The sequence below is a fragment of the Clarias gariepinus genome, chromosome 1 (genome assembly GCF_024256425.1).
Source record: "Clarias gariepinus isolate MV-2021 ecotype Netherlands chromosome 1, CGAR_prim_01v2, whole genome shotgun sequence".
Lineage (NCBI taxonomy): Eukaryota > Metazoa > Chordata > Actinopteri > Siluriformes > Clariidae > Clarias > Clarias gariepinus.
Genome location: NC_071100.1, coordinates 20,881,424 through 20,907,982, shown reverse-complemented (window position 1 = coordinate 20,907,982; position 26,559 = coordinate 20,881,424). Strand labels below are relative to the sequence as shown.

The window sequence follows — 26,559 nt, the reverse complement described above, 5'->3', positions numbered from 1 at the left end:
AGCATTGTCCTGTTGCAAAAACCAATTCCCAGAGTTAGGGAAAATAGTCAGCACAGAAGCAAATGGTTAAAAACCGATTTGCATATTATATAATTTGCATATTAAATAATTTGCAAGGAAAAATAAAAACCATAACAAAACTGTTTTGTGTAATATGGTCGCTTAGTGCTATTCAAATTGACAAGTTAATTGAACACAGTAGCAGAATTAAGCAAGCAAAGTGGCTCCATTTCATATGTAGCACTGTTTTAAATTCTAATTTATTGTTATTTCAGTGAAAACCTTCAAATGTTACATACTCATCGAATTTGCTTTGCATCCAATAATGTTTACAGAAATATGAATCGAAATGCTACAAATTTAACTGCCCAGACCCCTACAGGCCAGGAGTCTGCTGATGGTGTGCTAGATTTACATTGTCCAGCCAGCTCATCAACTTACTCAGTTATCACATAAATTTAAATTTTAAGCTATCTATTCATAATAGTTTAATATTGCATTAGTCATTTTGATTACTAGTTTGATTACTAGTATATATCGTAATGCAGAAAAGAAATTATACTAATTATGTACATTTATTAAAAGGATACATGGCTTGTAATACTTGGGGAATTTGTGCAACTGAAATAAATGTTTATAATTTCACATTTTTATTACTTCTGTATTTACTTGAATCTGCAGTCTGGGTCAGGTGAGATTCTGTTTACATTAATGCTTTTCTTTGTCCCTCTGCTTAGAACATCTGTATGCACAAAACTTTCATATCATCTATGATTTTATAAACACAAAGCTAGCCATGAGATTAAATTAACAAAAGAAAGGTGGATGAGAAAACAGACTGCCAAAAGTTGCTGTTGCCAAGCCATGATGTCAGCAGCAAAGACTCCATAGCACTACCTGTCTTTGAGTGGTTATCCATACTTATAACAGAATAACATTTAGCTAATGTCAATAATATTTCTTGAATTTACTTTTTTAATAAATCTTTTAATTATAAGGGTCGGACCAGGATGGACATCCAGCAAAAAAAAACCTATACAGGTTTTTTTGCAGATCACATAGTCCACTGTAGCTGACCTTAAGTGAGCAGCTGAAAGAACAACAATGTTTAAGTAGAAGAATTAGGACAGGTTTGCATAGAATTTTTTTTATCTTTATTTTGATATTTACAGACTGTAGGAAGTAAGAAGTAAGAAAAATGCATAATATAAAAAAGTGAAACATAATAAAATGTGGTGGATTAAAGGCTATTTTATGAACTTCCAAATAAGGAGAGTGGAAGCCAATAGTTTTAATTAATATAACAATTACAGCAAGAACTGATCATAAGAATATGTCCTAGAATTCTATTAGAAATTTATTGCATGCATTATATGATTTCTTCCTCAAATTTCATTTTTTTTCTTTTTTTTTGTTATCATACTACAGTTGATGGTGAGGAAGTGCTGTTTACCAGACAATTTACATTTTGTATTTCCCCGTTGTTTTTGAGCTTGTGTCTGATGACAGTGGTCTAGTGGGAAAACCTCAGACACTTCTACTAAAGGAAAATCTGACAACCTCAGAGGAGGAGTGATCTGCATACAGGTAATTTTAATACTATAAGCGTGAAACCCTAAATGAACTTAAATATATGTGCAAGTAAACTGGATATATTAATTTCCCCAGTTACAATAATTATTTAAATAAACTTAAATGCTCTTTGTGTACTTTTGTCTGCTGCCATGCCATCTGATAAGTAAAGCAGATACACTAACTTTAATTGTGAGGTGGCTCAAGTCAATTTAATAGTTGGCAAACATGAAAGACTGTTACAGACAAAATTCAAACCTTCTGTCTCTGATACTATTAATCTCTCTCACACACACTATCAAACCTTGCACACATATTAGCAACATACTCTCTCACAAACACACACACACACACACACTCTCTCTCTCTCTCTCTTGCTCTCTCTCACACACACACTATCGAACCTCTCACGTAGTATTTTATACACACTCGCTCTCTGAGCATGCGCTGGGTGTGAGTGAGCGTGTGGAAGACTGTGTGGCGTTTTGCCAAAATCTTTGGGGAAAACTGTCCGTTCCCCCCCCCCCCACTTTTTTTTTCTTTTTACAATTTTATTTATTGTTGAATGTTGATTTAAGTTATATATATTATGTATAAATGCATATATAAGGCCGGTGGGGAAAGTCTGTCTCTCCGGAATGGCGTCAGGTGCATCCCGGACAATGGGGTACTTGTGGAAGAGGTGCTGTTAGCGGTGGGAGAGCAGGTCAGGTGTGAAAACATCTACTCAGCCCCCTCGCGGTGGTGGTGTTTTTAAAAAGGACAAACCTCTAAGTGCATTCATAAAGAGCGGAATAACCGTGAGAGAATCTACTGTCCAGGTCACCACTCTGTCTGCCCCTGCAATAAGAGTGGTGCTCTCTAACTTCCCTCTGTTCATACAGGACGAGGTGATCATGAGGGAGCTGGCCCGAGAGCTGGAGGTTCGTCAGCCCAATGAAAGCCATCCCGCTCAGGTGTAAGAGCTCCAGCGTGACACACGTCCTGTCCTTCCGCAGAGAGGTTTTAATGGTTTTAAATAACCAGGAACAGGACCGGTTCTACGGGGGGCAAATAAATGTCTTGCCCCCTCAAATCAAAATTTTAAAATGTTGAGAAAGCACATTTTAATATACTCAAAATGAATATATTACAAGTAGCGGAAAATTTGTGTATTTATTCACAGGCTGCAGCGCGCGCGCACACCAACACACACACACACTCCTCCCCTGAGCCCTCGGTAAACATCCAATCACCGTCCGTATGCAAATGAGTCAGGACGTAGCCTAACGTAGTGTCGTGTAGGACAGTGGTTCTCAAACTTTCAAGCCAGCGACCCCTAATTGAAGATCGACAAGATCTCGCGACCCCTACTATCAAAAACAAGCAATAAACATAACAAGCTGTTCCCAGTATTTTGACTACATTTACTATACTGTACATCAAAATAATTTTGGCTTACCTTTTAATGGGAAGGGTGTGGGGTTTTTTTGTTTGTTTTTTGCTTGTTGGGCAATCATGTGTTTTGCCGGGCTTCATACTTTCATGAGCAAGCACTTCTGAACAGATTACACATTGAGGGAAATCTACGTTGTCAACAGTAGAGCAAGTGAATCCATACTTTATGAATTCTTCCTGATATTTTCAGCGTGTCTGCTGAGGAAGTGTGCGCGTGAGGAGGTGTGTGTGTGTGAGGAGCACAGAACAGAGCAGGAGCTCAGCTGCGCTGTTCCGCCTGAAACACTCTATTGTTTTCGCCCTTTCTTTACTTTCACTGTATGTTTTGTATTATAATTTTGTGACGCTGAAAAGGCTGATAAAGGTTTTGTGCTGAACGCTGTTGTTGGCTCTGAGCTCTTTTTTCCCGGCTATCCGGCCCAAAGCGGCACAGTTTGTGTGCACGTGAATGTTTTGTAATCGTATTCCATTACGTGTTCTAAAACCACGCCCCCATTTACTTTTAATTTACAGAGGGAGAGATAGATAGATACATTTCTCGATAGAGCAAAGAATGAATAATTGCCATGGATGAAAATTGGAAAAAAAAAAAAAAAAGGTGGAGCTGAAAATTTATGCGACAAGAAGAAAAAGCTTCAAAAACAGATGCTGTAAAATTCTTCAAATGAACAGATTCTGCCTTTTGCGTGAGGGGAAATTACCGTTCCGCAGGCTCTGACAGCTCTAACATTACGGTCAGGGACAGAGAGTCTGGATTCAGCAGCCTCAGGGTCAGTGATGATGATGACCAGCACCTCTCCCCTTCTGTACCCGAGCCAAGTGAAAATCAACTGAACAGAAAAACTGGAATAAAATCAGAGGCAGCATTAGCTCGGGCTGGTAAACTAGTCACTCATTTTAATTATTATTGTAAACAATATTAATTCAAAATAAGGCTGAGACTCTGAGACTCTGGACGAGCTGCAGAGATCTACAGCTCAGGTGGGGGAATCTGTCTATAGGACAACTATTAGTCGTGCATTGCACAAAGTTGGCCTTTATGGAAGAGTGGCATAAAGAAAGCCATTGTTAACAGAAAACCATAAGACCCATGCAAACCCATTTGCAGTTTGCCACAAGCCATGTGGGGGACACAGCAAACATGTGGAAGGAGGTGCTCTGGTCAGATGAGACCAAAATGGAACTTTTTGGCCAAAATGCAAAACGGTATGTGTGGTGGAAAACTAGCACTGCACATTACTCTGAACACACAATCCCCACTGTTAAATATGGTGGTGGCAGCATCATGCTCTGGGGGTGCTTCTCTTCAGCAGGGACAGGGAAGCTGGTCAGAGTTGATGGGAAGATGGATGAAGCCAAATACAGGGCAATCTTGGAAGAAAACCTCTTGGAGTCTGCAAAGGACTTGAGACTGGGGCGAAGGTTCACTTTTCAGCAGGACAAGACCCTAAACATAAAGTCAGGGAAACAATGGAATGGTTTAAAACAAAACATATTCATGTGTTAGAATGGCCCAGTCGAAGTCCAGATCTAAATCAAATCGAGAATCTGTGGCAAGATCTGAAAACTGCTGTTCACAAACGCTGTCCATCTAATTTGACTGAGCTGGAGCTGTTTTGCAAAGAAGAATGGGCAAGGATTTCAGTCTCCAGATGTGCAAAGCTGGTAGAAACATACCCTAAAAGACTGGCAGCTGTAATTGCAGCAAAAGGTGGTTTTACAAAGTATTGACTCAGGGAGCTGAATAATTACGCACACCCCACTTTTCAGTTATTTATTTGTAAAAAATGTTTGGCAATCATGTATGATTTTCGTTCCACTTCTCACATGTACACCACTTTGTATTGGTCTTTCACATGGAATTCCAATAAAATTGATTCATGTTTGTGGCTGTAATGTGAGAAAATGTGGGAAAGTTTGAGGGGGCCGAATACTTTTGCAAGCCACTGTATATTTACCTAAGCTATGAATTAAAAAACCGAACTGTTGTTTATCCCTTGTGACTCATCTCCAGGTCAAGACCTTGTGATATCCACGGACAACAACCAAATCACTCCTTCAGCCACCGCCCGCAATCTTGGGGTAACCGTGGACAATCATTTGTCATTTTCCCCACACATCGCTAACCTTACTCGCTCTTGTCGATTTCTTCTTTACAATATCAGACGAATTCGCCCATTTCTTTCTTCACAGGCTACTCAGGTGCTTGTTCAGTCCCTTGTTATTTCAAGACTGGACTACTGCAACTCACTCCTGGCAGGCCTGCCTCTGTCCACGATTCGTCCTCTGCAACTGATCCAGAATGCAGCAGCACGTCTCGTTTTTAACCTTCCCAAGTTGTCCCACACCACACCACTCCTCCGCTCCCTGCACTGGCTTCCTGTAGCTGCCCGCATCAAATTCAAAACACTGATGCTTGCCTACAAAGCTAAAAATGGCCGAGCACCCACTTACCTCTCTGCGCTAATTACACCACGCACTGCACCATGTTCCCTCCGATCCTCCAGCACTGCTCGCCTCATCCCACCATCTCTCAGGGATCGAGGGCGGCATTCATCCAGGCTCTTTTCTGTTCTGGCACCTAGGTGGTGGAATGAACTTCCTCTAGATGTCCGTACATCAGAGGCTTTGACTATCTTTAAACAACGACTCAAGACGCATCTGTTTCTCCAGTACTCAAAAAAAAAAAAAAAAAAACTCTTCTTAGTTGTGTTGGACTAATGGTACTTAGTTATTAAGTTAACCCAGTGTAAGTATGTATCCAATGTTGTAAACATTAAAGCACTTTTTGTAAGTCGCTCTGGATAAGAGCGTCTGCCAAATGCCTAAATGTAAATGTAAATGTAAATTAAAGTTTGTGTATGCAGCCCCTCAGACTTTAATTTAAAAATGTGTAAACTTCTTCTGTGTCTTAAAATGTGACCCTAAATGATATTTACATCATTGTTGCTTGCCTTGAGTTTAGACAGATCTTAGTAACAAAGAGTGGGTTGATGAGGAAAAGGAAGGAAATAAGATAAAAGAAAGAAAGCAGCTAAAAGCAACTTCTTTACCAAAAAGTCTGACCGAGAAGTGAGTTCCACAGTTAGAAACATCATTCAGAGTGATATGATCACACAGCAATCGCAAAGACAGAAACTATCTTTGCAGTGGTAGGCTATTAATTATCTATTTTATATTTACATTTTAATCAGCTCATGTACAGTGGTAGACTGAAATATTGAGACTAATGAGAAGTTTTAATGACATTCACAATTTAAAATGACCCACCGAAGTTCACAATTTTCTGGAGAATTATATCCATTATTTGTGCAGGGGTGGACACCTGGGCTTCAGAAAGTAAAAGTTCTGCCATGTATTTATTTCACCATTTAACTAAGTTATTTTAATATGTGGTGCAGTATGACAGAACAAAATGTGACAACAGGAACTTGGTTTATAATAAACTCTGTTCAAGTGAACAATTACTGTAGCTTCCATCATACTGCTTTACTGAAGTTTCCAGCATTTCCTTATTTAAACATGGAAAGCCCATAAAGAGCAAAACAACATGGAGCATCAGGAAAACCACATTCTGTAAGTAAAGAAAATTTAGTCTGACTAGTACATAGTGAGGTAAACAAGGTAAACATGATACGGTTATCACCTTAACTTTTAAAGCTTTATCATAAGATCCTTTATTTAAACATAGTGAAATATTAATGTCTGGGTAGCTGACTTGATTTGGATGTTGACTTGGGCTTTAATCTTTAACATTTATAAAATTATTTTTTTGCTGATTTAGAAGTAAATATTAATCTGAGGAGTTTCATAAGCCAGTTCACCTTTAGTGTCTATCCCAAGCCAGAATTAATGTGGATATTTGTGTTGGGAACATCCTCGGTGCGCAAATGAACAGAGACTGCTTGAAAAGCTGGGTCTCATTCTCCTCCGATTCTGGTGCAATTCAATTGAAATATAAATACACCACGGACCAAAGATATTTGGACAAACCAAGTCTGCTTTGATAGCACTATCTGATAATGATGACTGTACCTGAGAATTTTCAGTGATTGACCCTGTATCTGTGACATCTGATGTAGAAGAAGCAGCGTTTAGACAGGCAGGGAGGGAGAAAAAGTCCTAGCTAGATCATGCACATTAGTTAGCAAGGTACTGGATGAGTTTTGAAAAAAATTAAATGCCTTATGGACAGCGCACAAGAGCACTGGAATGCACATAAAAGCCCAGCAGCCTGAGAATACAACAGCTGAATGAATTAATGAAAAATGAAACATGTTTTTGAGCACTTTGCTGTACTATCCTGCGCAATAGGATTATCAAAGTTGCAGCTGGCATTTTTTCTATTTATTAATTTATTTGTTAATTTGCCCCTTCCTCTCTACCACTCTATTCTCACCACTTTATTCTCATATTTCAATTTATTTACATTAAATATTTATTTTTCATAAATATTATTATATATATAAATATAATTATTTTTTTATATTTCAAATTTTAATTTACATTACAGTAGTTAAATCATATAAAGTTTAATGTTCTAATGTATTGTATTAACTTTTCATGTACATATTGTATCTGTCAAGTATGGATGGACTCCAGGCAACTTGTATGTGCAGATGCAAAGACGTTTATTAAAAACAAAACTGTTCATGGAACATAAACACACCGAAAACAACAGTATGAAAACAGATGCGAGACAAAGTCTAAGTGTGCAACAAGAACCTTAAATAATACTATTAATTGTCCCAAGATTACATACACCTGTGGAAGAGAAGCCTATACAGTGAAACATAAAAAAACAAATACATTACTAAATAAGAGTCTTGATGATAACGATGATGATAAAAGAAAAGAAAAGAATAAAAAGTGTGTTTTTTTCTTTAAGTATAGAGTGGTATGTGCAATGACTACACTATTTGGTATTTATGTTGGGGGAGGGGTGAATGTTTTTTTACTGTTAATGAGGATTACAGACAAATGTTGTAAATATTCATTACATTAACAACCTGGAAGCTAGCCTGACCTCTGTTTAGAGTGTAGAACTTAAAATTGCTTCAATTTCACAAACACATCAGCAAATAAACAGATCTAAAGTAAAAAAAAAAAAAAAAAGCCATGCTTGTTTGCCGTAGGTGTAGATCACTCACACACTCCTGTGGGGGAGGAGAAGAGCGACTGAAAGTGAAAGTGACTCCTATTGTTGTTCTGTCCTTACATCCTGACGCAAGTGTGCAACAAGTGGTAGATAAAGAATCATCTAATAGATAATTAATAATATTTTCATTCAGTATGCCAGACTATCAGTATGCTGTGCTTTTCGAGACAAAAAACCTCCAGGATGGAGACGTCAAGAGGATTAGAAACTATTTTCAGATCAGACGGCAGTCTGGAGGAGGAGAGAGCGGAGAAGTGGAAAAAGTGTCTGACAACACCTATAAGATAAGCTTTTTGGACAGAGCAGGTCAGTAAATATGATTATTTAAATAAAACTGATGTAAATTATTCCCACACTTTTCTGCTCTAGTTTAATTTTGTGAAAGGTATGCAAGGCACAATAGAGCAAAAACAATAGAGCACAATGTATTATTATTATTATTATTATTATTATTACAGCACAAGAGAGAGTACTAAGCAAAACTTATCATGAAATTAATCTTCCTGGAAGAGCATGTGTACAGATCTTCATAAAACACCATGACATTGAAGAAAAAAAGCAGCTTCTACCGCATTCCACATCTGATCAACAAGTAGGTGCTGTCTTACACAATATGCACATGCTGACAAGGATAATAGATTCTCTGACTAATAGGAAATGCCAAATAAATGCCAAATAGTTAAAAACTATTTTTGATAGGCAATAAATTCTTGCTTAAAAGTGGTATAGGTATTTCATTAGTTTTCTGCTTGTATTACAGGCCTCTGGGAACACACCTATGCAGAAAGTTTTTAAACTCGACCCATATTTACTGAACTATCTAAAGGACAATTTTAAAGCAAGGTCAGGTTTGGAGGAACAGCTCTCTTCTTTACTAAGCAGCTTTAAGTTAGACCTGGTCACAGAGACAGTAGTGGTAACGAGGGATGCAGTCCAAACAGATCAAAACGATGTTGTGCAGCTGAAGTGGGAAGCAAAAGTGGATATTGTCTTGTCTGAAATACAGGATCGCCATATCATCCATTTTGAGGTGGAGCCTAAACGGCTAGAGATTCTACAAAAAAACTCTGACCTGTTCGCTCAAAAGCTTGGATTCTATAAAGAGGAAGGTTTATATGTGATTGTTGGAGAACATGAGGAAGTGGAGAAGTTTTTGAACGTTATAGATACTTTGCACTTGCGGCAGCAAGCACGTAAAGAATGTCCTGTGTCTGAGACACGTTATGCACTTGTAAAAGTGCAGTTTGAACGGGAAATAAAGTCAAGATTTCCAAACATTCAGATTGCACAGGAGCAACATGGCAGTCTTATCCTAAATGGTCCTGAAGAACAAATCCATTCAGCAGCAGCAAAGCTTCAAGAGTTGCTGAATCAGATTCAGGAGAAAAAAATCCCACTTTCTCGTCCCCTTAAAGCATTTATTTCATCTAGTGGTGCTATTCAGATCTTCCAGACACGATTCCAGCAGAATCTCTGTAGTCCGGTTTTGCTTGAGGCCACAGGATTTAGCTTAGATTTGGTTCTGCTGAGTTTGTCCACAGGTGCACTTCAGGAAGCTGCGGCTGCAATACAGAGAGACCTGTGTATGGAGACAGTGCTGCTGGAGCAAGCTGAATCTAAGCCACCAGGAATAGATACTTTAAAGAACACTTTGACACCTGCATTACAACAGGCTAATCAAGGAAATTCTAAAGTGGAAATTAGCTACGAGACAGGGACAGGGACTGATCCCAGAATGAAGGTGCAACTGGTGGGTTACAGCGCCGAAGTCAGTAAATTAAAAAATATTATATTGAACCACAAGCAAAACTATGGGGAATACAGTGATACTGTGACTCTACCTTTAGCAGAAATGGTGGATAATTTCTCTGAACTTCTGACACTACTAGGTGTGACAGCAACAGATTTAAGTCTAAGGGCAAGACCATCACCTTTCCCATGTATCCACCTCTCAGGACCTCGGTGTGAAGTAATTGATATGAAGAAGAAACTGGATTCATCCCTTAAACATCTCATATGGAGGAAATGTTCAGTGGATGGTCCTGGAGTCCTGCAGTTCTTTCAAGAGGAAGGTTTAAACACACAGAAATTATTGCAGAGTTCCTGTCAGGTTCTGATATCTCTGAAAAATAACCTTCAAACTGGTGCTGCATCATCCACAAACACAGCTTTTACCAGTCTCCCTATCATACCTGCTTCTGTGTCAAATCCAGGTCACTCTGTTTCCCTGGAAATTGTATTTGGAGGTCTTGAAGATCAACAGGTAAAACTCATATATTATTATTAACGCACAATTTTCTAGTAAGACCCTAACAGCAAACATCACCATCTAGTTTTTATTTTCATCTTTAATATTTTATACACAGATAAGTAACATTTATACTTTCTTTGGAACAGGCTGATGTACTTGTTGCCCCCATGTTGAACACAAACTTGACCTCAACTATAATTGGGAAATCCCTTCTTAATAAAGCAGGGCAGCAGTTTAAGAGTAATTTTTATGGTATCAAAGGAAGGTGCAGAATTTCTCCTGGGGATGTGCTAGAGGTTGATGGGACTAACTTAGGGTGCAGCAAGGTTTCCTTTATTGAGTGTCTACCTTGGACTGGAAACACAAACAGCAGTGAACAGGTCAGAGAGTGAAAGTGTTTCAGTAGCTGCTCTATAATGTTGTGGCAGTTTGTGAGGCTTTAAGACACTGCTTATGACACTTTTCTTATTTTTATCCTGTAGGCAATACACAGTGGAATTGGACGAGCTTTGGCACTATGTGAACAGCAGGCATTGAGCTCAATTGCTTTTCCAGTAATTGGACCTGGAGTGGTTCTGGCTCTACCTGTACAAAATGCTGCTAGTATTCTGACAAGAGAGATTGGAATGTTTGGCCTGGCTGGGCCGACGAGTTCTCTCAAAAACATAAGAATTGTAATAATGCCTAATTACCCAAATTCTGAAGAGGTAAGAAAATGTCATTTGTATATTGGGCATAAGCATCATACATTTAGTGTTGATATTTTATTTTATAAATACAGTATAACATTTTCAAGAAGGCAGGCGTACTCATATTATAACAACTCAATAAATATTTGAAAACCAAAAACATAAAGACAATATTTGTCCACAGAGACTAAATAATGTAAAGTTAATAATAATAATAATAATAATTATTATTATTATTATTATTATTATTATTATTATTATTGTTGTTGTTATTATTATTATTATTATTATATGCTCTAATTATAACATGGTAAGAGAAAAAAGAAACAGAGAAGGCACTTAATGAATACTTCCACACGGTGGCGCAAAAGGGCAGTGGAATATTTACACAGGAAAAGAGGTCGAAGAGTTACTTGCTGTTGTGCCAACTCTTTGTGTGTGTTCCTGCGTTAGGTGCAGTGTCTTCAGATCCACTATGCAAAATATGAGTGACATATCTTACAGATTATTATAATAAATCAATGAAAACAGTGTATACTTATGACAAACACTGGCCCAAATAAAGTTATAAGAATAGTTAAAGAGTAATTCTCCTCTCTGTCATTTTCACTATTAGATCTACCAGGCAGTCCATGCTGGGTTAAATGCAATAATGGTGAATCACATAGGACAAGGTAAGTGTGTGAGTTTGTGGTTGTTTGTTTGTTTGGTTGTTTTTGTTTGTCTTTTATTTTTAAGTGTTGTTTCATAATGTTTTTAATGTTGACTGATATGTTTGACTGCAATAATATTACTATTGCATATTTTATCGGCTTCCACAGTTGCCTTTCAGTCTCTAAGCTCAGAAATTGATGAAATCACAATCCCAATGGGCAGCTGTCAGGTCCATCTGATATTTGGAGACATCAGCAATGAGACTACAGATGTCGTTGTAAACACCACAGACTTTACAGACTTAAAGACAGGTGTTGTTTTATCCTAAACACCACAGTTATCTATGTTTGTTTTCTATAAAAAGGTAGAAATTTTTTTTACATTTTTTAAATATAAAATGTCTATTTTTTCAGATGTGTGCAATGACATCCTGACTGTTGCTGGACCACAAGTCATGGCTGCTCTAACAGCAGGTATAATGTTATAAAGTTTGTTTATGTTGCTCTCTGCTGCATAACACAAGTAACAACAACAAAAAGTTTACAAAACATTAAAACAGAATTCTAATGCTAGTAAAGTGTCCATTTTTAAATTTTTTGAAAATCAGTGTTCACTTTGTGGCAGGCGGGAAACCTAGCACTGAGCCGCCAGTGTGGTATCAGTGTTCACTATATGCGTGTGAGGCGATAAAAGTAATATAATAAATATAAATAATGTAGATAAAGGGCAGTAGATTAGGTTCACTGGAAAAGAGGTCGAAGAGTCACTTGCTGTAGGGCCAATTTGTGTGTGTGTGTGTGTGTGTGTGTGTGTGTGTGTGTGTGTGTGTGTGTGTGTGTTTTCAGCGTCTTCAGATCCACTATTGAAAATATGACATGCATAACTTACACATTATTATAATAAATCAATGAAATCAGTGTATATTTATGACAAACATTGGCCCAAATCAATTTTACAGAAATCTGGTTGTATATTTATATTTAAATCCCACATGAGATTATTTATTGAAGAACAGGCTTGTCATGGTTTTTGGGAGGTAAATCTTCAGGGTATTTCCTTGGTTTGTTAACAATAAGGGAGACAGAGAGAGATTGTTAAGAGATTATAAACAGAGGTGCAGCTTCTCAATAGGCAGCTGGTTAGGGCCTTATGCCAACTTTCAGATTGTGTCTGCCTGTTTATGTGCCTCTTTGTTTTGCATTGTGGGAATAAAAGCAAACTCTTGTGTTCTGTGTTCCTTTTTTTTTTTTCAATTGTTCTGCTTGATGAGTACAGCATTATCTGTACATTTCCTAAGTAAATAGTGACACATGGTGCTTATCTCATGCACATCTACCAGCCAGCATGGGGTTTCCACTATTAGTCATGAAACCTTGGTTCAGCTCCATCTAGCTTACATGCAGCATACTCACTATAGTTTTGACCTGCTTCAGCAGCTGCTGGTATGTGCGTTTCATGAAATATGTGTTTCATGACTGGCTGATTTAGCTAAAGTGGATATTGTTGCTCACCCCTTGTTAGAGTGAGTGGTACAGTTTAATATGTTTAAATGCATATTTCTAATCATATATTTTTCCATATATCTAGCGCAAGTGAAAAAGGGGGAAATCTTTGTCACTCAGCCTGGAGCATTCCCCTGCAAGGCCATTATGCACGTGTGTGGACAGAAGGATACAGACGTCATTAAAAAACTGACACAAGATATCCTTCTCCAGTGCGAACGCAGTGGCTACCAGTCAGTGGCCATTCCTGCTATTTGTGCTGGTCAGTATTTATGTTTATATAATCCTTCATAAATCAAATTTATTGTAGAAAAACAAATGTGGAATGTTACATTTACAGAAGTCTGGAGATACATTACAAGAACAGAACATCACTTTTGTAGTGTAACTTAACCATGTGGAATTTGTAGGTAAAGGAGGGCTGGATGCTCGCCTGGTGGCCAAGGCTGTTCTCCAGGGTGTGAAGGATGCTACAGTACAAGCTAGTTTCAACAATGTAAAAATAATTCACATTGTTCTGATGAAAATCCATGTTTTTTTGGAGTTCAAATCAATGGCGCAGCAGATCTTTGGCAGCTTTACCCAGGTGAAAGGTAAGAAAATGGTACCACTTACAGCAATTATTTTAATATTTTACTTGCGACAATGTGGCTGTGACTGAGCACTGTCCCTAATTTGCTGCCTCAGAATTCAGTGAAAAGATCTGCTAGTTAACTACCTTTGTTTGGTCATTGTTTTTTTGTTGTTGTTTTTTTTGTTTTTAACAGCTCCTTCGTACACAGTCCACAGAGCTGCTCCATCTTCTTTGACCCTAGACTTTAGGTCTCTTGCCCAGTGTCTTCCAGACCAACATGTCACAGCTGAATTTCTTGTAGTAGGGTTAACTGATGATAATGTCTCAAGGGCCTGTCAAGAGCTTCATCAAGCATATAAAAGACACAGCTCTTCTCATTTTGTTTCACAAGAGGAACTTAAACACCTTACACCAGCTGAAGTTGACAATATTATCAAGACCGTGACTTCTCTGGGTATTCAGATAAGCCAACGTGGCCCTGATGGATTGACAGTTAGTGGACTGACAAAAGGAGTAAATAAGTTCATACAGCTGGTGCAAGGGTCTCTTGTCAGGCAGGTATGTTGTAGGTTTGTTTGCAATAAGGTATATATATATTATCTCTATTTGTGCCTCTAATTAAGAATTGTGTAAACAGACAGCATTCTGTTATTGTAGGTGAGAGAGAAAGAGCAAGATGATGTTTTTTCCCGTACCAGTTGGTGCATTTTGGGATCAAGAGGAATCTGGGAGAGACTGCCTAAACAGGCTCATCATCAGCTGGAAAACAAGAATGTTGGCGAAGGGATAGTGGATGCACAAGCACAAAAATGGACAGTAAATCTTGCAGAAATGGAGGCCACAGCAATCGGGGACACAGCTGTGGCAAATATTAAACGACTGGAGAACCTGTCAGGTGCAAGGCTACTTGTTTTCACAATTAATCATATTAGGGAAAAAAACATATTGCATTGATAACATTTTTCCGCATTGTTTTTTTTTGTGCCTCAGATTTCATTATTCCACTGTACTGGGACAGCATGACCACAGGGGAGATTCTAAAGGTGGTTTCTCTGCACCCCAGCTCTGCTGAGTACAAAAGAGTGAAAAGTGACTTCAAGAGAACAGTCACAAAAGCAGTTATCAAGGTGACTGAACCAATAGGAATGTGGTAGTAAACACATTACAGAAAGAGAGCAAAAGGGGAGAGAGAGGGGAAAGGATGGGGATGCGGGTGTTAATATATTGTAAAATTGTGCACAATAAGTAAGCAGTTAACACATGTATGATACACATGATTGTACAGATCGAGCGTATTCAGAATGTGAATTTGCGCCGGGCTTATGAAGTTCGTAAAACAGAGCTGCAGAATAAAAATGGAACAGTTGGGGCAGGAGAGAGATTCCTATACCATGGAACTACAGCTGATGCCTGCACTTCTATACAGCACAGTAACTTTAACCGTAGATTTTCTGGACAAAATGGTAATAGTTTTTGACTGCTTGACTAAAACTCAATAAATAAAAATGTATTGTCCAAGCTCAACTTGATTCAAATTATTTTTCTTTTTCCCCTTTGCAGGCACATTGTATGGACTCGGGACATACTTTGCTGTGAATGCAAACTACTCAGCCAATACCACCTACTCTGTACCTTCCACAGATGGGACACAGCGCATGTTTGTGACACTTGTCCTAACAGGTTATTACACCCAGGGAGGAAGTGACATGACAGTTCCGCCACCTCGCGGATCACTGGATCCTAATGATAGATTTGACAGTGTGGTCGACAACATGCAGAATCCCAGCATGTTTGTGGTGTTTCATGACTGCCAGGCTTACCCAGACTACCTCATCACATTCAGATAAAGGCACAGCTGAGTGACAGAGTGAGAGAGTGTTTTTCCAATCCTGCCAGGAATATGCCAGGTATAAAAAGTAATCCTACTATTCCACTAGCTCAGAGTGATCTCTTGGATTAACAGTATGTCTGCTTATTGTTAAGTCATAAATCAACAAGCTAGAGATGAATAACTTACTGTAGATGTTTAAACATCATGATGAGGATTATTTACACACACACAAACCTAATCGTAAAATAAAACATTGTTAAATCAAGAACATTTGTCGCCATGTGGCACCTTCTTTCACATGTTTGCTGTGTCCCCTACATGGCTTGTCACAAATTACTGCACAAATGGAACTTCTTATGGCTTTATTTCAACAATAGCTTTCTTCTTTCCACTCTTCCATAAAGGCCAGATTTGTAGAGTGCACGACTAATAGTTCTCCTGTTCTCCCACCTGAGCTGTGGATCTCTCTCAGTTACCATTGGCCTCTTCTCTGATAAATGCTCTCCTTGCCTGGGGTGTCAGTTAAGGTGGTCAGCTATGTCTTGGTAGGTTTGCAGTTGTGCCATACTCTTTCTACTTTTGGATGATGGATTGAATAGCGCTTCGTGAGATGCTGAAAGCTTTGGATATTTTTTTTTTATACCCTTACCCTGGTTTAAACTTTAACACAACTTTATCCGTGACCTGTCTGGTGTGTTCCTTGGGCTTTATGTTAAATGCTGTTTGTTCACTAATGTTCTCTTACAAACCTCTGAAGGCTTCATAGAACAGCTGTATTTATACTCAGATTAAATTATACACAAGTGGACTCTATTTACTAATTAGGTGACTTCCGAAGGCATTTAGTTCAAGTGGTTTTAGTTTAGTATCAGAGTAAATTATACGTAGAAGTATCAGAGTAAAAGGGGCTGAATACAAATGCCCTATTATGAATACAAATACCCCTTTTTTCATTATTATTTCATATTCTTTATTTGGATACTCTATTTTTTTCTTTTTAAAGGCAGTTTCACCGCATATCATGCTGTGTATGACTGTGTATGGGACAAATAACATTTAAATTTAAATTTGCAAGCCGCAGTTTTTAAATTTTATTCATAAAAAATATATATAACTTAAAAATATATAATAAATATCTTTTAAGCATTATTGATGTTTTCTCTTTTTAATTGTTTTCAACATAGTATATTAATATTAAAAAAACAGATTTAATATTTCTGACATAATATTTTCAGAACAAATGTGAAATTATGTTGTCAACAAAAAAGTGTTTAAAAAACTCAGAATATGTCTTATATTTTATGTCTTTTAAAGTAGCCACCCTTTTCTTTGATGACAGCTTTTCCAACAATATTGAAGGAGTTCCCAGAGATGGTGAATTCTTGTTGGCTGCTTCATATTAAGTTCAGGATGTTGGGTCATTGTCTTGTTGGAAAACAAATGAACCAATTAAATGCTAGATGGAATGGCGTGTCTCAGCAAAATGCTGTTTTATCCATGTTGGTAAAGTCTGCCTTAGAAGTTACAAACAGTGAGTCCTCTCTGCTTCACAGTGGTATCCATACATTCAGGAGCCATCCATTTACTTTCTCTACATCTAACAAAGACATGGTGGTTACAACCAAAAATCTCTAATTTGGACTCATCAGACCTAACAGCAGGTCTCCACTGATCTAATGACTGTTTCTTGTGTTTCTTGTCCCATGAAAGTCTCTTCAGCTTGTTCTTCTTTCAAAGTAATGGTTTCTTTGCTACAATTCAACCATGAAGGCCAGACTCCCACATTCTCTATGAATCCATAGATCGCAATTCTAAAACCACAAGATTTACATCAGCTTGATATTAGGCAATTACTTGGAAAGTACTGTAGTATGTAGGTGTGAAAATGCTAGCAAATTAAAGCAAGTTCAGACTAGAGCCTAGTCAGAGAGTTTCCCACATTCCAATGTGTTCAGCCAACAATTATTCACTGTTAGACCCCTTAAAGCCAATAACCAAGTCATTTAACTTCTTAACATCATATTATCATATATTGTACATTTTATACATTTATTGTGAATTATTCACAAATATTGCATTGCTTATGTGTCAAATTAACAATTACGTGTGTGTTTGGTTTGTGATGTCCTGAGATTGATAAGATGATAATGTGTCAAAAAGCCAGAGCCTCTAATCTTTTTCTTAGTCTTACTTACTGAATGATCACAATTTATAGATTATTGTGCAAATGTTTTTTACCCCCATTTAACTTTTAATGCTAATTTGATTTCTGCATAAATGGGTCAGGAAAAAGCTTAGTATTTGCAAACATTATTTTTCCTAATAAAATTTCATGTTGCAGTAAAGAGTTGCATGACAGTAAAAAAAGCAGAATTTTATGAAAATGCTCACTGTTCAAACAAAAACTAATGCTTGGCTATCAGATATTACAAGCAAAAATAAATGGATGAATTGTGGCAGACTCACAAAGATGTTTAGAAATGTTACCAGTCATTTTCCTTGTAAAACTGAACAAAGTGTGCCTGAGACCACATGTTGTTTGCTGCTATTTAAACATTACATACACTTATGTTTATTCTGAGCCCTTTTTACTTTTATTTCTACTATTTTTACTCTTAAGGTAAAGGAATGCTTTCAATATAGGCCTACTGCACCACATACAGTATACAAAAACTTAGTACGGTTTAAATACAAGAAAGACAATATACTATTATTATATTAATACTAATACTAATCCACTAACACTAATATCATCATTATGATTACTTTTATTATTACTATTAGTATTATTACTATTATTACTATTATTATTATTATTATTATTATTATTAATAATAATAATAATAATAATTCACCATTGTACATTTACATAATATTCTGCTTTCTTTATTGTTATATTTATTCATTTCTTTAGTTGTCTTGTTTTGTTTTGTTTTGTTTTGGATTTGCTACATTTTTTATCCATTAGAATAAACTGACTCAGACATGTTTCAGTGAAGCAACACAAGTCTAGTCTGGATAAATATTTCTAGTGTACAGTAGACTGAAGGTTTTTATATCTATTTATCTTATTGTATCATATTTCATCTGTCTAGCACCCTCTGGGAAGGGAAGTATGTTTAATATAAACTGAGAGTGTAGTCCATTTTTGGGTGATATCAATTGTAGTCACCATGTCTTGATAATGCATTTTTAAGAATGCATTATTTAGGAATACATAACATTTCATATTCATTTTCACTGATCAGTTCTTACCGGTCACTTTAATCACATCTGTCTCATAAGTATATAGTAAATGATCTATTCATATATAGTATGTGTGGCTTATCTTTTATCTTTTATCTGCAAACCAATGCACTGCTTTTATTAAATATCCCTGGTGGTTGAACAGTGTCTTACCAGCAGTGACATTATCATGTACAAAATCTCCAGCCAACAGTCACTGTCTCATTACCAGTCCCCAGACCAGACAGAAGGACCAGTTCCTACAGTCCAGGGTAGTTAAAATGAAATTCTCTTGTAGTAACTGACCTGACTAAGCACTTTCCTTACGATAATGAGACGTCAGAGTTTATATCAGGCTAAACAAGACGGAGCAGATTAAGAGCTCAGATTTCTTTTATTCAACAGTAAAGCCTTTTGAGTTTTGTGGAAATTTCAGAACAGGCAGGGATAAATTGCCTAAGCTTCAATGCATGCTTAAACCTGCCCTACGATCCAGTGCTTGAGAGGAAGGATGGATTCGGCATAACAATAAGGTAAAATTATATTAAATTGATTTTATATTATTTACTTAAAACAGGAGCAAAGTTATTATAGAAAATAAACAGAGTTTAAAAATAACTGCATATAATACTAATAATACTAAAAATGCATAAAAATGCTAATTATAAAATGCTATTCACAAAAAAAATGGATGAAAATGTTGATCATTAATGTTTAGATGTCCGTTCTTCGTACGCCGGATTTGATTGTTGTGGATTTGTCCTGATCTTGAATTGTTTCGTTTTTCGATGCGCATCTCGCACTTGCTGTCATAGCAACAGGTCCGTAAGCCTAAACCTGCTCAGAAGCAGGTTATTTTATGTAAACAGGATTTTAGGCTGCACTCCTGGCGGGTTATGATTGGTTGAAATGGCGACGTCACATCTGATTGTTTTTATATATATATATATATATATATATATATATATATATATATATATATATACACTGTATATAGATAGATAGATAGATAAATAGATAGATAGATGTATTTAAACATACATACAGTACATCTATACATGTGTGTGTGTGTGTGTAGCTGTGGTCATCATTCATGTGTTAATCGCCGTGTGTGTCTAATAATATCTAACATTCTATCCCCTGATTGTGTCTATATAAGTGGAGGTAATTTTCTCACCCCCAGGGATGCCCTCCACAATTGGTCTGTTACTATTAAAACCAAGGGCGAGCTCTTCTGCGGGGGTATAGGGAGAGGGTGCCGGACCATCACCTGTTTTTTCTGTTCCGCCTTTTTCTTGGTTGCTGTTTGAAACCATGAAACATATTGATTTGCCCCTGTCTTAAAAGGAAATGAAGATAACTGTGCTAAAGATTACCATTTTATAAGATGTTCTCGTACTTCACTTTAATTTGTTCCCATGTTCGCATGGGTCCACTGCTGGCTCTGACGTTAAAGATGACAAAAAAAGAGCAATAAATAAGGTTTTATATATACAGACCCCAGCTATCTGCCTTAATGATTTTTTGTTACAATTACATTTGTACAATGGTAAAGCTACTCTTTTAAATTTTCCTTTAAAGCTGGAGAACACATAAAATTTTCACCCACTTAACAGCATTTACACCTTGAAATTACAGTTTGTTATCTTTTTATCAGGAATTGTTAATACCAAGTTAAAGAAATTAATAAAGAGACTTAAATTATTTAAAATAAGAATGTAAGGTTTCACACACACACACACACAGAAAGAGAGAGAATCACTATATATATATATATATATATATATATATATATTACACACAATACAATTAAAATAAAGCAAACATTTTCCTGCTTAGTGTTTACTTTGGAATAAAGGGGGGAAATCACTTCATCAGGAAAAATCACTTCACTGGAAGAGCATTGAAGTTCATGCGTAGGACGTCTGTTACGCAATCTATCACTTTTACTGAAGGCAGAAGGGCTATAAAAGGAGACCTGCGCTCAGACTGTTCACAGAGAACTCTTATAGCACTTGGAAAAAGTGGTCCTGAATTTATTTTTTTTTTGTTTATTTTACTATTTTATTTTAATCAAATCATTATGAAGCACTTAGCTCTAGCTATTACTTTTTTAACCTGTGCTCTCTTGGCAATGACAGAAGGTCAGTAGTACATTTTGTGGATTATTGACTTTTTCTTTTTTTTTTACTTTATAGCATTTGATAATTTTACATATATCATTTGATTATATTATATATTATACACCAAATTATGAATGTAGGTGTATTTTCTTAAAAGGAATTAAACATAAAAAGTTGCTAACAGCATCTTGCTTATACAAGCATGCTTAGCAGAGAATTTGTGTTTATTATTGATCACATCTCTTCACTTCTGCAGGAGCTCCACAATTGCAGCTCAGATGTCACTGCACAGAAACGATGACAAAGGAAATCTCTAATAGTAGAATTGTAAAGCTGGAGATCTTTCAACCTGGTCCTCACTGCAAAGATGTAGAAGTAATGTACGTATGTATAAAATGTATTTGTCCAATTCATTTTGTGCAACAATTTGTAATAATGTTTGCAAAAATATGAAGGTAGTTGCACCAGGTCGAACTAATTTAGACCTAACTCAGCCACTTTTAAGGTGTTTAAAATAACATGTCTTGTACTTGCAGTGCTACAGTTAAATTTAGGAAAGAAGTTACATTGTGCCTTAACCCCAAAGACAAGTGGGTTCAGAATCTCCTCAAAAGGTAAATGTTTTTCTGTTGTAATCTGGTTTGCTTCTAATCAATGTAGCCTAAACTGTCAGTCATTAATTAACATTAACATCTATTTCATCCTCATTGCAGAAGGAACCTGGCACAATAGAATGCTACTAAGTTGAAGATGGTTGACAGAGAAGGAAAGAAAGAAGACCAGAAGAAGAAAAATGTCTCATTATCACTTCACTCATGATATGAGAAATTATCATGGTTCTAGCAGTATTTTTATACGTTGTTTGTATCTAGAAAAACACAGAATTGCTATTTTTATGTATTAACCACCTATATTACAAATAAAATATTTTTTTAACCTTACTGTCTGTTATTTACCGCTTTATGCTTTATCAATGTATCAGATAGCTTTAAATAACTGAAAATAAACCAAAAAAGCATCTTTGTAAGACATGCAACACCTCCAGCATGGGTACCTTTAAGGTAACCTGACATTGGCAATTAAATAAAATTCAGTCTACAGAGAGATTAATTTTTTAATATGCACTGCTTTTCCTCTAAACCTTCTCTAAACTTTGTTTTATTAATCTGGTTGGATTAGATTTTACTAATTAACACCAAGAAAACATAAAGTGGTAGACAAACATATTAAGACAAAAGTGAAATTTAATTATTTAAGAACATTCTTAAAAATGTACATTTATGACAATCATGACAATAATAATAATAATAATAATAATAATAATAATAATTTGTTATTTTTTATCTTGTCAGGTTTTTTTGAAAGTTATTCCTCGTCTGCCTACGCACTTATCTTTTACTGAAGTGCCCATGCACTTTTTCTCAACCTACTGTATAGGCAGATGCTTGTGATATTGAAAGTAGATCAGCAATTTCACCTGCATGAGTCTTCAGCATAATATAAATTTGTCACAGAAGTTCACAATTCAAGCAATCAAGCAAGTTTAGGATACCTTAGCTATATCACATCCCTACGATCCTGGGTTTGATCCTGATAAGGGGGATTCAGGTATTTAAGGATTTTAAAGTGCAGCTATTCAAAAGTCTTGGGATAAAAAGGCTTGTGGATAAAAACTATTTGCAAGTCTTTTTGTCTGTGATTTCACACTTTTGTATCATCTTCCAGCTGGCAGAACTGTGAATCGTGTGTAATAAGTGTGATGGGCCCTCTTGGAAATCATGGTGTTGTAAATGTCCTGAAGTACAAGGCGGGCTACTCCCCAGATGGACTGTGCAATTTTAATCGCCCGCTGGAGAGCTTTCTATTCCTGACCAGTGCAATTCCGAAACCACATTGTAATTGAGCTGGTGATTAAATTTTTGACTGTTCATCTGAACGCTCTGAGGATTTTGGTTGACATGCCTAATTTCTTCTTCTTAAGAAGTACAGACGTTGTTGGGATTTCCTCACAAGCTGCTGAATATTGTGGTACCATGTGGATTAATAATTATCTCCTCGATTATTCTCCTTCTTATCTTGAATTAAGGAGAGATTGTTCCCCTGACACCAGGCAATCAGTGCCCAACCTCTTTCCTGTAAGATGTTTCCTCTCCTCCAATCCAATGACTGCAGTGGGCTAGGTACACAACCTTGGGGATTCCCTGTGCTTACTGTAGTCCCTTTGCTCCCACCCAGGTGCCCTATTCTAAATGAATGAATAAATAAATGAATGACAGTGCTTTATATATTTTTACAAGGTAAAAATAATGTCTTTATGATACATATTTAATTAAACAGCCAATAATAGGCTAAATCTATGCTAATTAGGCATTAATGTAAAATAGCTACAAACAGAAATAGGTAAATGGTCAAACTGTTTGACACTGGACCTTTAAGTGTGTAAGTAAGCAAATTTAAACTAACATTTTCTGAATTCAACATCTGTATTGCAAACCTTTGGCAGTCATATGAAAGAACTCTAATATTTACTTATCTATCTTGTGGATTTTCAGCAGACAGGAACCTGATTTACTGGAACCACTTTGGCAGAGATTTTGACAGCTCTGAACCTCTGCCAGTGCTTAGAGTAAGAGTGATGTCAGAACTTCCACTAAAAAGCAGAAAATCCTTGGGAACCTAACAGCATGGTTTTTTCCCTAAAAAAATTGTGTGGATCATCATTTTGGATTATTTAAACATAATTTGAAATCTAGGTCAGTCTTGCCCTAATTTAAAAACAAATCTATTACATTATTATTTTATAAAATAAAAAATGTTATGCCTAATGATTTGGAATATGGTAATTATAAAATCATTCTGCCCTGAGATGGATTGGCACTCTGTCCAGGGTGTACCCTGCCTCATGCCCTAAGTCTCCTGGGATAGGCTCCAGGTCCCTGCGACCCTGAATACAGGATAAAGCGGTATAGAAGATGAGTGAGTAAAGCCAATAACCTGTAGGTCTAGTATGACCATCCTCCACATGAAATTCTCTCAATACCCAAACAGAGCTGATAGTAATTTTTTTGCTGTCTAATATTTTACCCATTTTCTTTGGAGCTGCCTCCATGTTCCTGTTTGTTAACTTGGCATTAAGCAATTAATGGAAAACTTAAAGCAAATAGCTGGAAAAAAAAAATAATTATAGCTAACCACAAGAGCTTACGTAAAGTATTACAATGAAGCAGGTTTCATACTGCAAAGTGTGTTGCAACTTCAAGAAGATCAGCCAATAATTTATGTGTTGTGATGGCAGGCTTCCAGCCAGTGTTGTTTTGTGCTTTTCTATGCCTTGTCAACCTGCTATACTGCTGGAGAATGCAGGTAAGTCAACTGGAAACAGACTTGCAAGTCCAATATATATAATTTTTTTATAGGTTGCACTGCAAAATTCATAACATAGGATACAGGAAGTATAGTTGTGACAGTAGAAAGTTCAGAAAAATACCAGGAGATGGCAGACAGTAACTTCAGCATCTTTAAGACACACACACACACACACACTGGTGGAGAACGCAGGCAAGCCGACTAGAAACAGGCTCACAAAGATCCCCAGAAGAATATCTGGGAGGGCATCTCCTTGAAACCAGCATCAAACAGCAGGTGCTCCTAAAGCAGTTGTCATGAGTTCTGCAAATGACGGCAGCCAAGCATTTGCACCATTAACATTGGGGGGTCAGAGAGATTCTCCTCCCAAACCTTACATTGCATGACTGGGGCTGCTGTAATGATGTGCTTTCAGCCAGTGTGGGCAGGCATCGAAAGAAGAAAAAAGCTGCCTGCCTGTGTTATACATACGTGACACCCTGTCCCTCCAACACACCTCTTGATCCAGGCTACATGCCTTACCTGCTCTCTGTACCACGACCCACACCGAGCTAAACCCAGTGGACACGCGCCCCCATTAACACACTAAAGCTCCAAAGTATTTTGTTCATTAAAGAGAAGCTGTTTATTGAGCATGTTTAAATAAAAAAGACTTTTTGACCCTCTACAGTGTATTTGCTGGTACAGTCTTCAAAACCTTTATGGGAATGACCTATAACTTAGCATGTTTGTTTTATTATCACAAGAACACTTTTAGTAGGTTGTGTTAATACAAAGTATTTTATATGTCTTCACTTGAGCAGCAAAAAATTATCTTTTTTTTTTTAATAAGATAAAGTCAAAATTAATTGTAGAAGAGATTTTGTTTTAGTTTTGGTTTTTAATTTTGTTATTTTGTATTGTGTACTGTATATGCAGGAGAGAAAAATGTAAAAATATATGATTTGGTCTGCCATATCATTTGTTTCCATTTTTCTTTCCAAAAAACTTAAGATGGAATCTGAGCCTTAATAAATTATGTGTTGATAAACACCATGATGTAGTTGGGAAGAGACTGAGCGAAATAAGTGCACTAATGCTCATACATTATAAATAACTATGGGCTTCCAATGTTAAAATTGTAGTGTCTTTGGAATCCCTGTGTATAAGCCACCCCAATCTTTTCCTCCCTCACACTATTTCCCACACTATTATCTAAAAAGACGACATACCATATAGTATTTTAAATTTATGTGCATCCACCCACCTCACAGGATTCCATGAACAATGACGCATGTGCTTGGTTTGTGACATACAGAGATTGAGATTAGAGTAACTGGGCAAGAAGCCAGAGATTTCTCTCCTTTCTCCTCCTCATTATATGGTACGTTGCTTAATTCTGTCCAGAAACTTTGGAAATTACGTAACAATATTGCGAAACAGGAATTCACATGAGAAGATTTTAGATACAAGACAGTGACAGAGAGTAAAGCATGTTAGTGAAGCCACAATAGCACGTTTCTCTATCTTTATCTATCTATCTATCTATCTATCTATCTATCTATCTATCTATCTGTCTGTCTGTCTGTCTGTCTGTCTGTTCTGCACTGTCATTTTAAATTATGTTCTTGTAATGTTAAAATTAAAACCAAGATCATTCAGGTCAGATGGCTTATTTATCTGGTTGTAAGTGGCATAAATGTTTACATCCTTTATAATGGATCATGCAACTATGCTTAGAATCAATGAATTGCATCCAAACTCCAAATGCCCCAACAATGGCCATATACCTGTCATGAATGAAGTAATTCTGACAAACTCTAATTTTAGATCAGCTGTCAAAACACATAACCTGCTGTACAGATATGTTATTTCTCTCTCCACAATTTCTATAATTTATATTTACCTTTAGTTGTGTACCTTTATTATAATTCTCTACACTCACAGGGGTAGAAAATTTAAAAAGCTAAAGCAAAATTTCACACTGTGGGTATTCCTTTGAAATGAAACACCCAATGACCATTTATATCTTAAACTGTAAACCTTAAACATTTTTCTCGGAGAGTGTTAAACATGTGATGGATTAATTAGGAATTAAAAATTTTTTCAGCATACCAGCAGTAAACATTGTTTTCAGGGCTACATATTGCACCTTTTTTGGCTGTGTAAAAAAAACTGTAAATTTCTGGTGCACACTG

At 36.6% G+C, this 26,559-nt stretch overlaps 2 protein-coding genes across 2 annotated transcripts; both read left to right on the top strand.

The window, feature by feature from the left end:
- Nucleotides 1–8,228: 8,228 nt before the first annotated feature.
- Nucleotides 8,229–15,805, top strand: LOC128519128 (protein mono-ADP-ribosyltransferase PARP14-like). The gene is made up of 15 exons (XM_053492763.1): nt 8,229–8,473; nt 8,626–8,759; nt 8,928–10,430; nt 10,565–10,798; nt 10,901–11,125; nt 11,724–11,781; nt 11,929–12,072; nt 12,175–12,234; nt 13,349–13,525; nt 13,674–13,856; nt 14,031–14,395; nt 14,495–14,732; nt 14,828–14,964; nt 15,123–15,300; nt 15,398–15,805. The coding sequence occupies exons 1-15, from the start codon at nt 8,302–8,304 to the stop codon at nt 15,682–15,684; spliced, it is 4,095 nt and encodes a 1,364-aa protein (XP_053348738.1). The 5' UTR covers nt 8,229–8,301; the 3' UTR covers nt 15,685–15,805.
- A 5,086-nt stretch (nt 15,806–20,891) lies between these two features.
- Nucleotides 20,892–21,957, top strand: LOC128530169 (interleukin-8-like). The gene is made up of 4 exons (XM_053503923.1): nt 20,892–21,037; nt 21,273–21,396; nt 21,553–21,630; nt 21,730–21,957. Exons 1-4 carry the CDS (start codon nt 20,977–20,979, stop codon nt 21,746–21,748), a joined length of 282 nt encoding a protein of 93 aa, XP_053359898.1. The 5' UTR covers nt 20,892–20,976; the 3' UTR covers nt 21,749–21,957.
- The last annotated feature ends 4,602 nt before the right edge of the window (nt 21,958–26,559 follow it).

Bases quoted from the DNA above. Each gene is read 5' to 3' on its own strand.
- LOC128519128 (XM_053492763.1), top strand. From the start codon at position 8,302: ATGCCAGACTATCAGTATGCTGTGCTTTTCGAGACAAAAAACCTCCAG. The intron at 10,431-10,564 runs GTAAAACTCATA...TCTTTGGAACAG, and splicing joins GAGGTCTTGAAGATCAACAG to GCTGATGTACTTGTTGCCCC. The intron at 11,126-11,723 runs GTAAGAAAATGT...TTTCACTATTAG, and splicing joins ATTACCCAAATTCTGAAGAG to ATCTACCAGGCAGTCCATGC.
- LOC128530169 (XM_053503923.1), top strand. From the start codon at position 20,977: ATGAAGCACTTAGCTCTAGCTATTACTTTTTTAACCTGTGCTCTCTTG. The intron at 21,038-21,272 runs GTCAGTAGTACA...TCACTTCTGCAG, and splicing joins TCTCTTGGCAATGACAGAAG to GAGCTCCACAATTGCAGCTC. The intron at 21,397-21,552 runs GTACGTATGTAT...TTGTACTTGCAG, and splicing joins TGCAAAGATGTAGAAGTAAT to TGCTACAGTTAAATTTAGGA.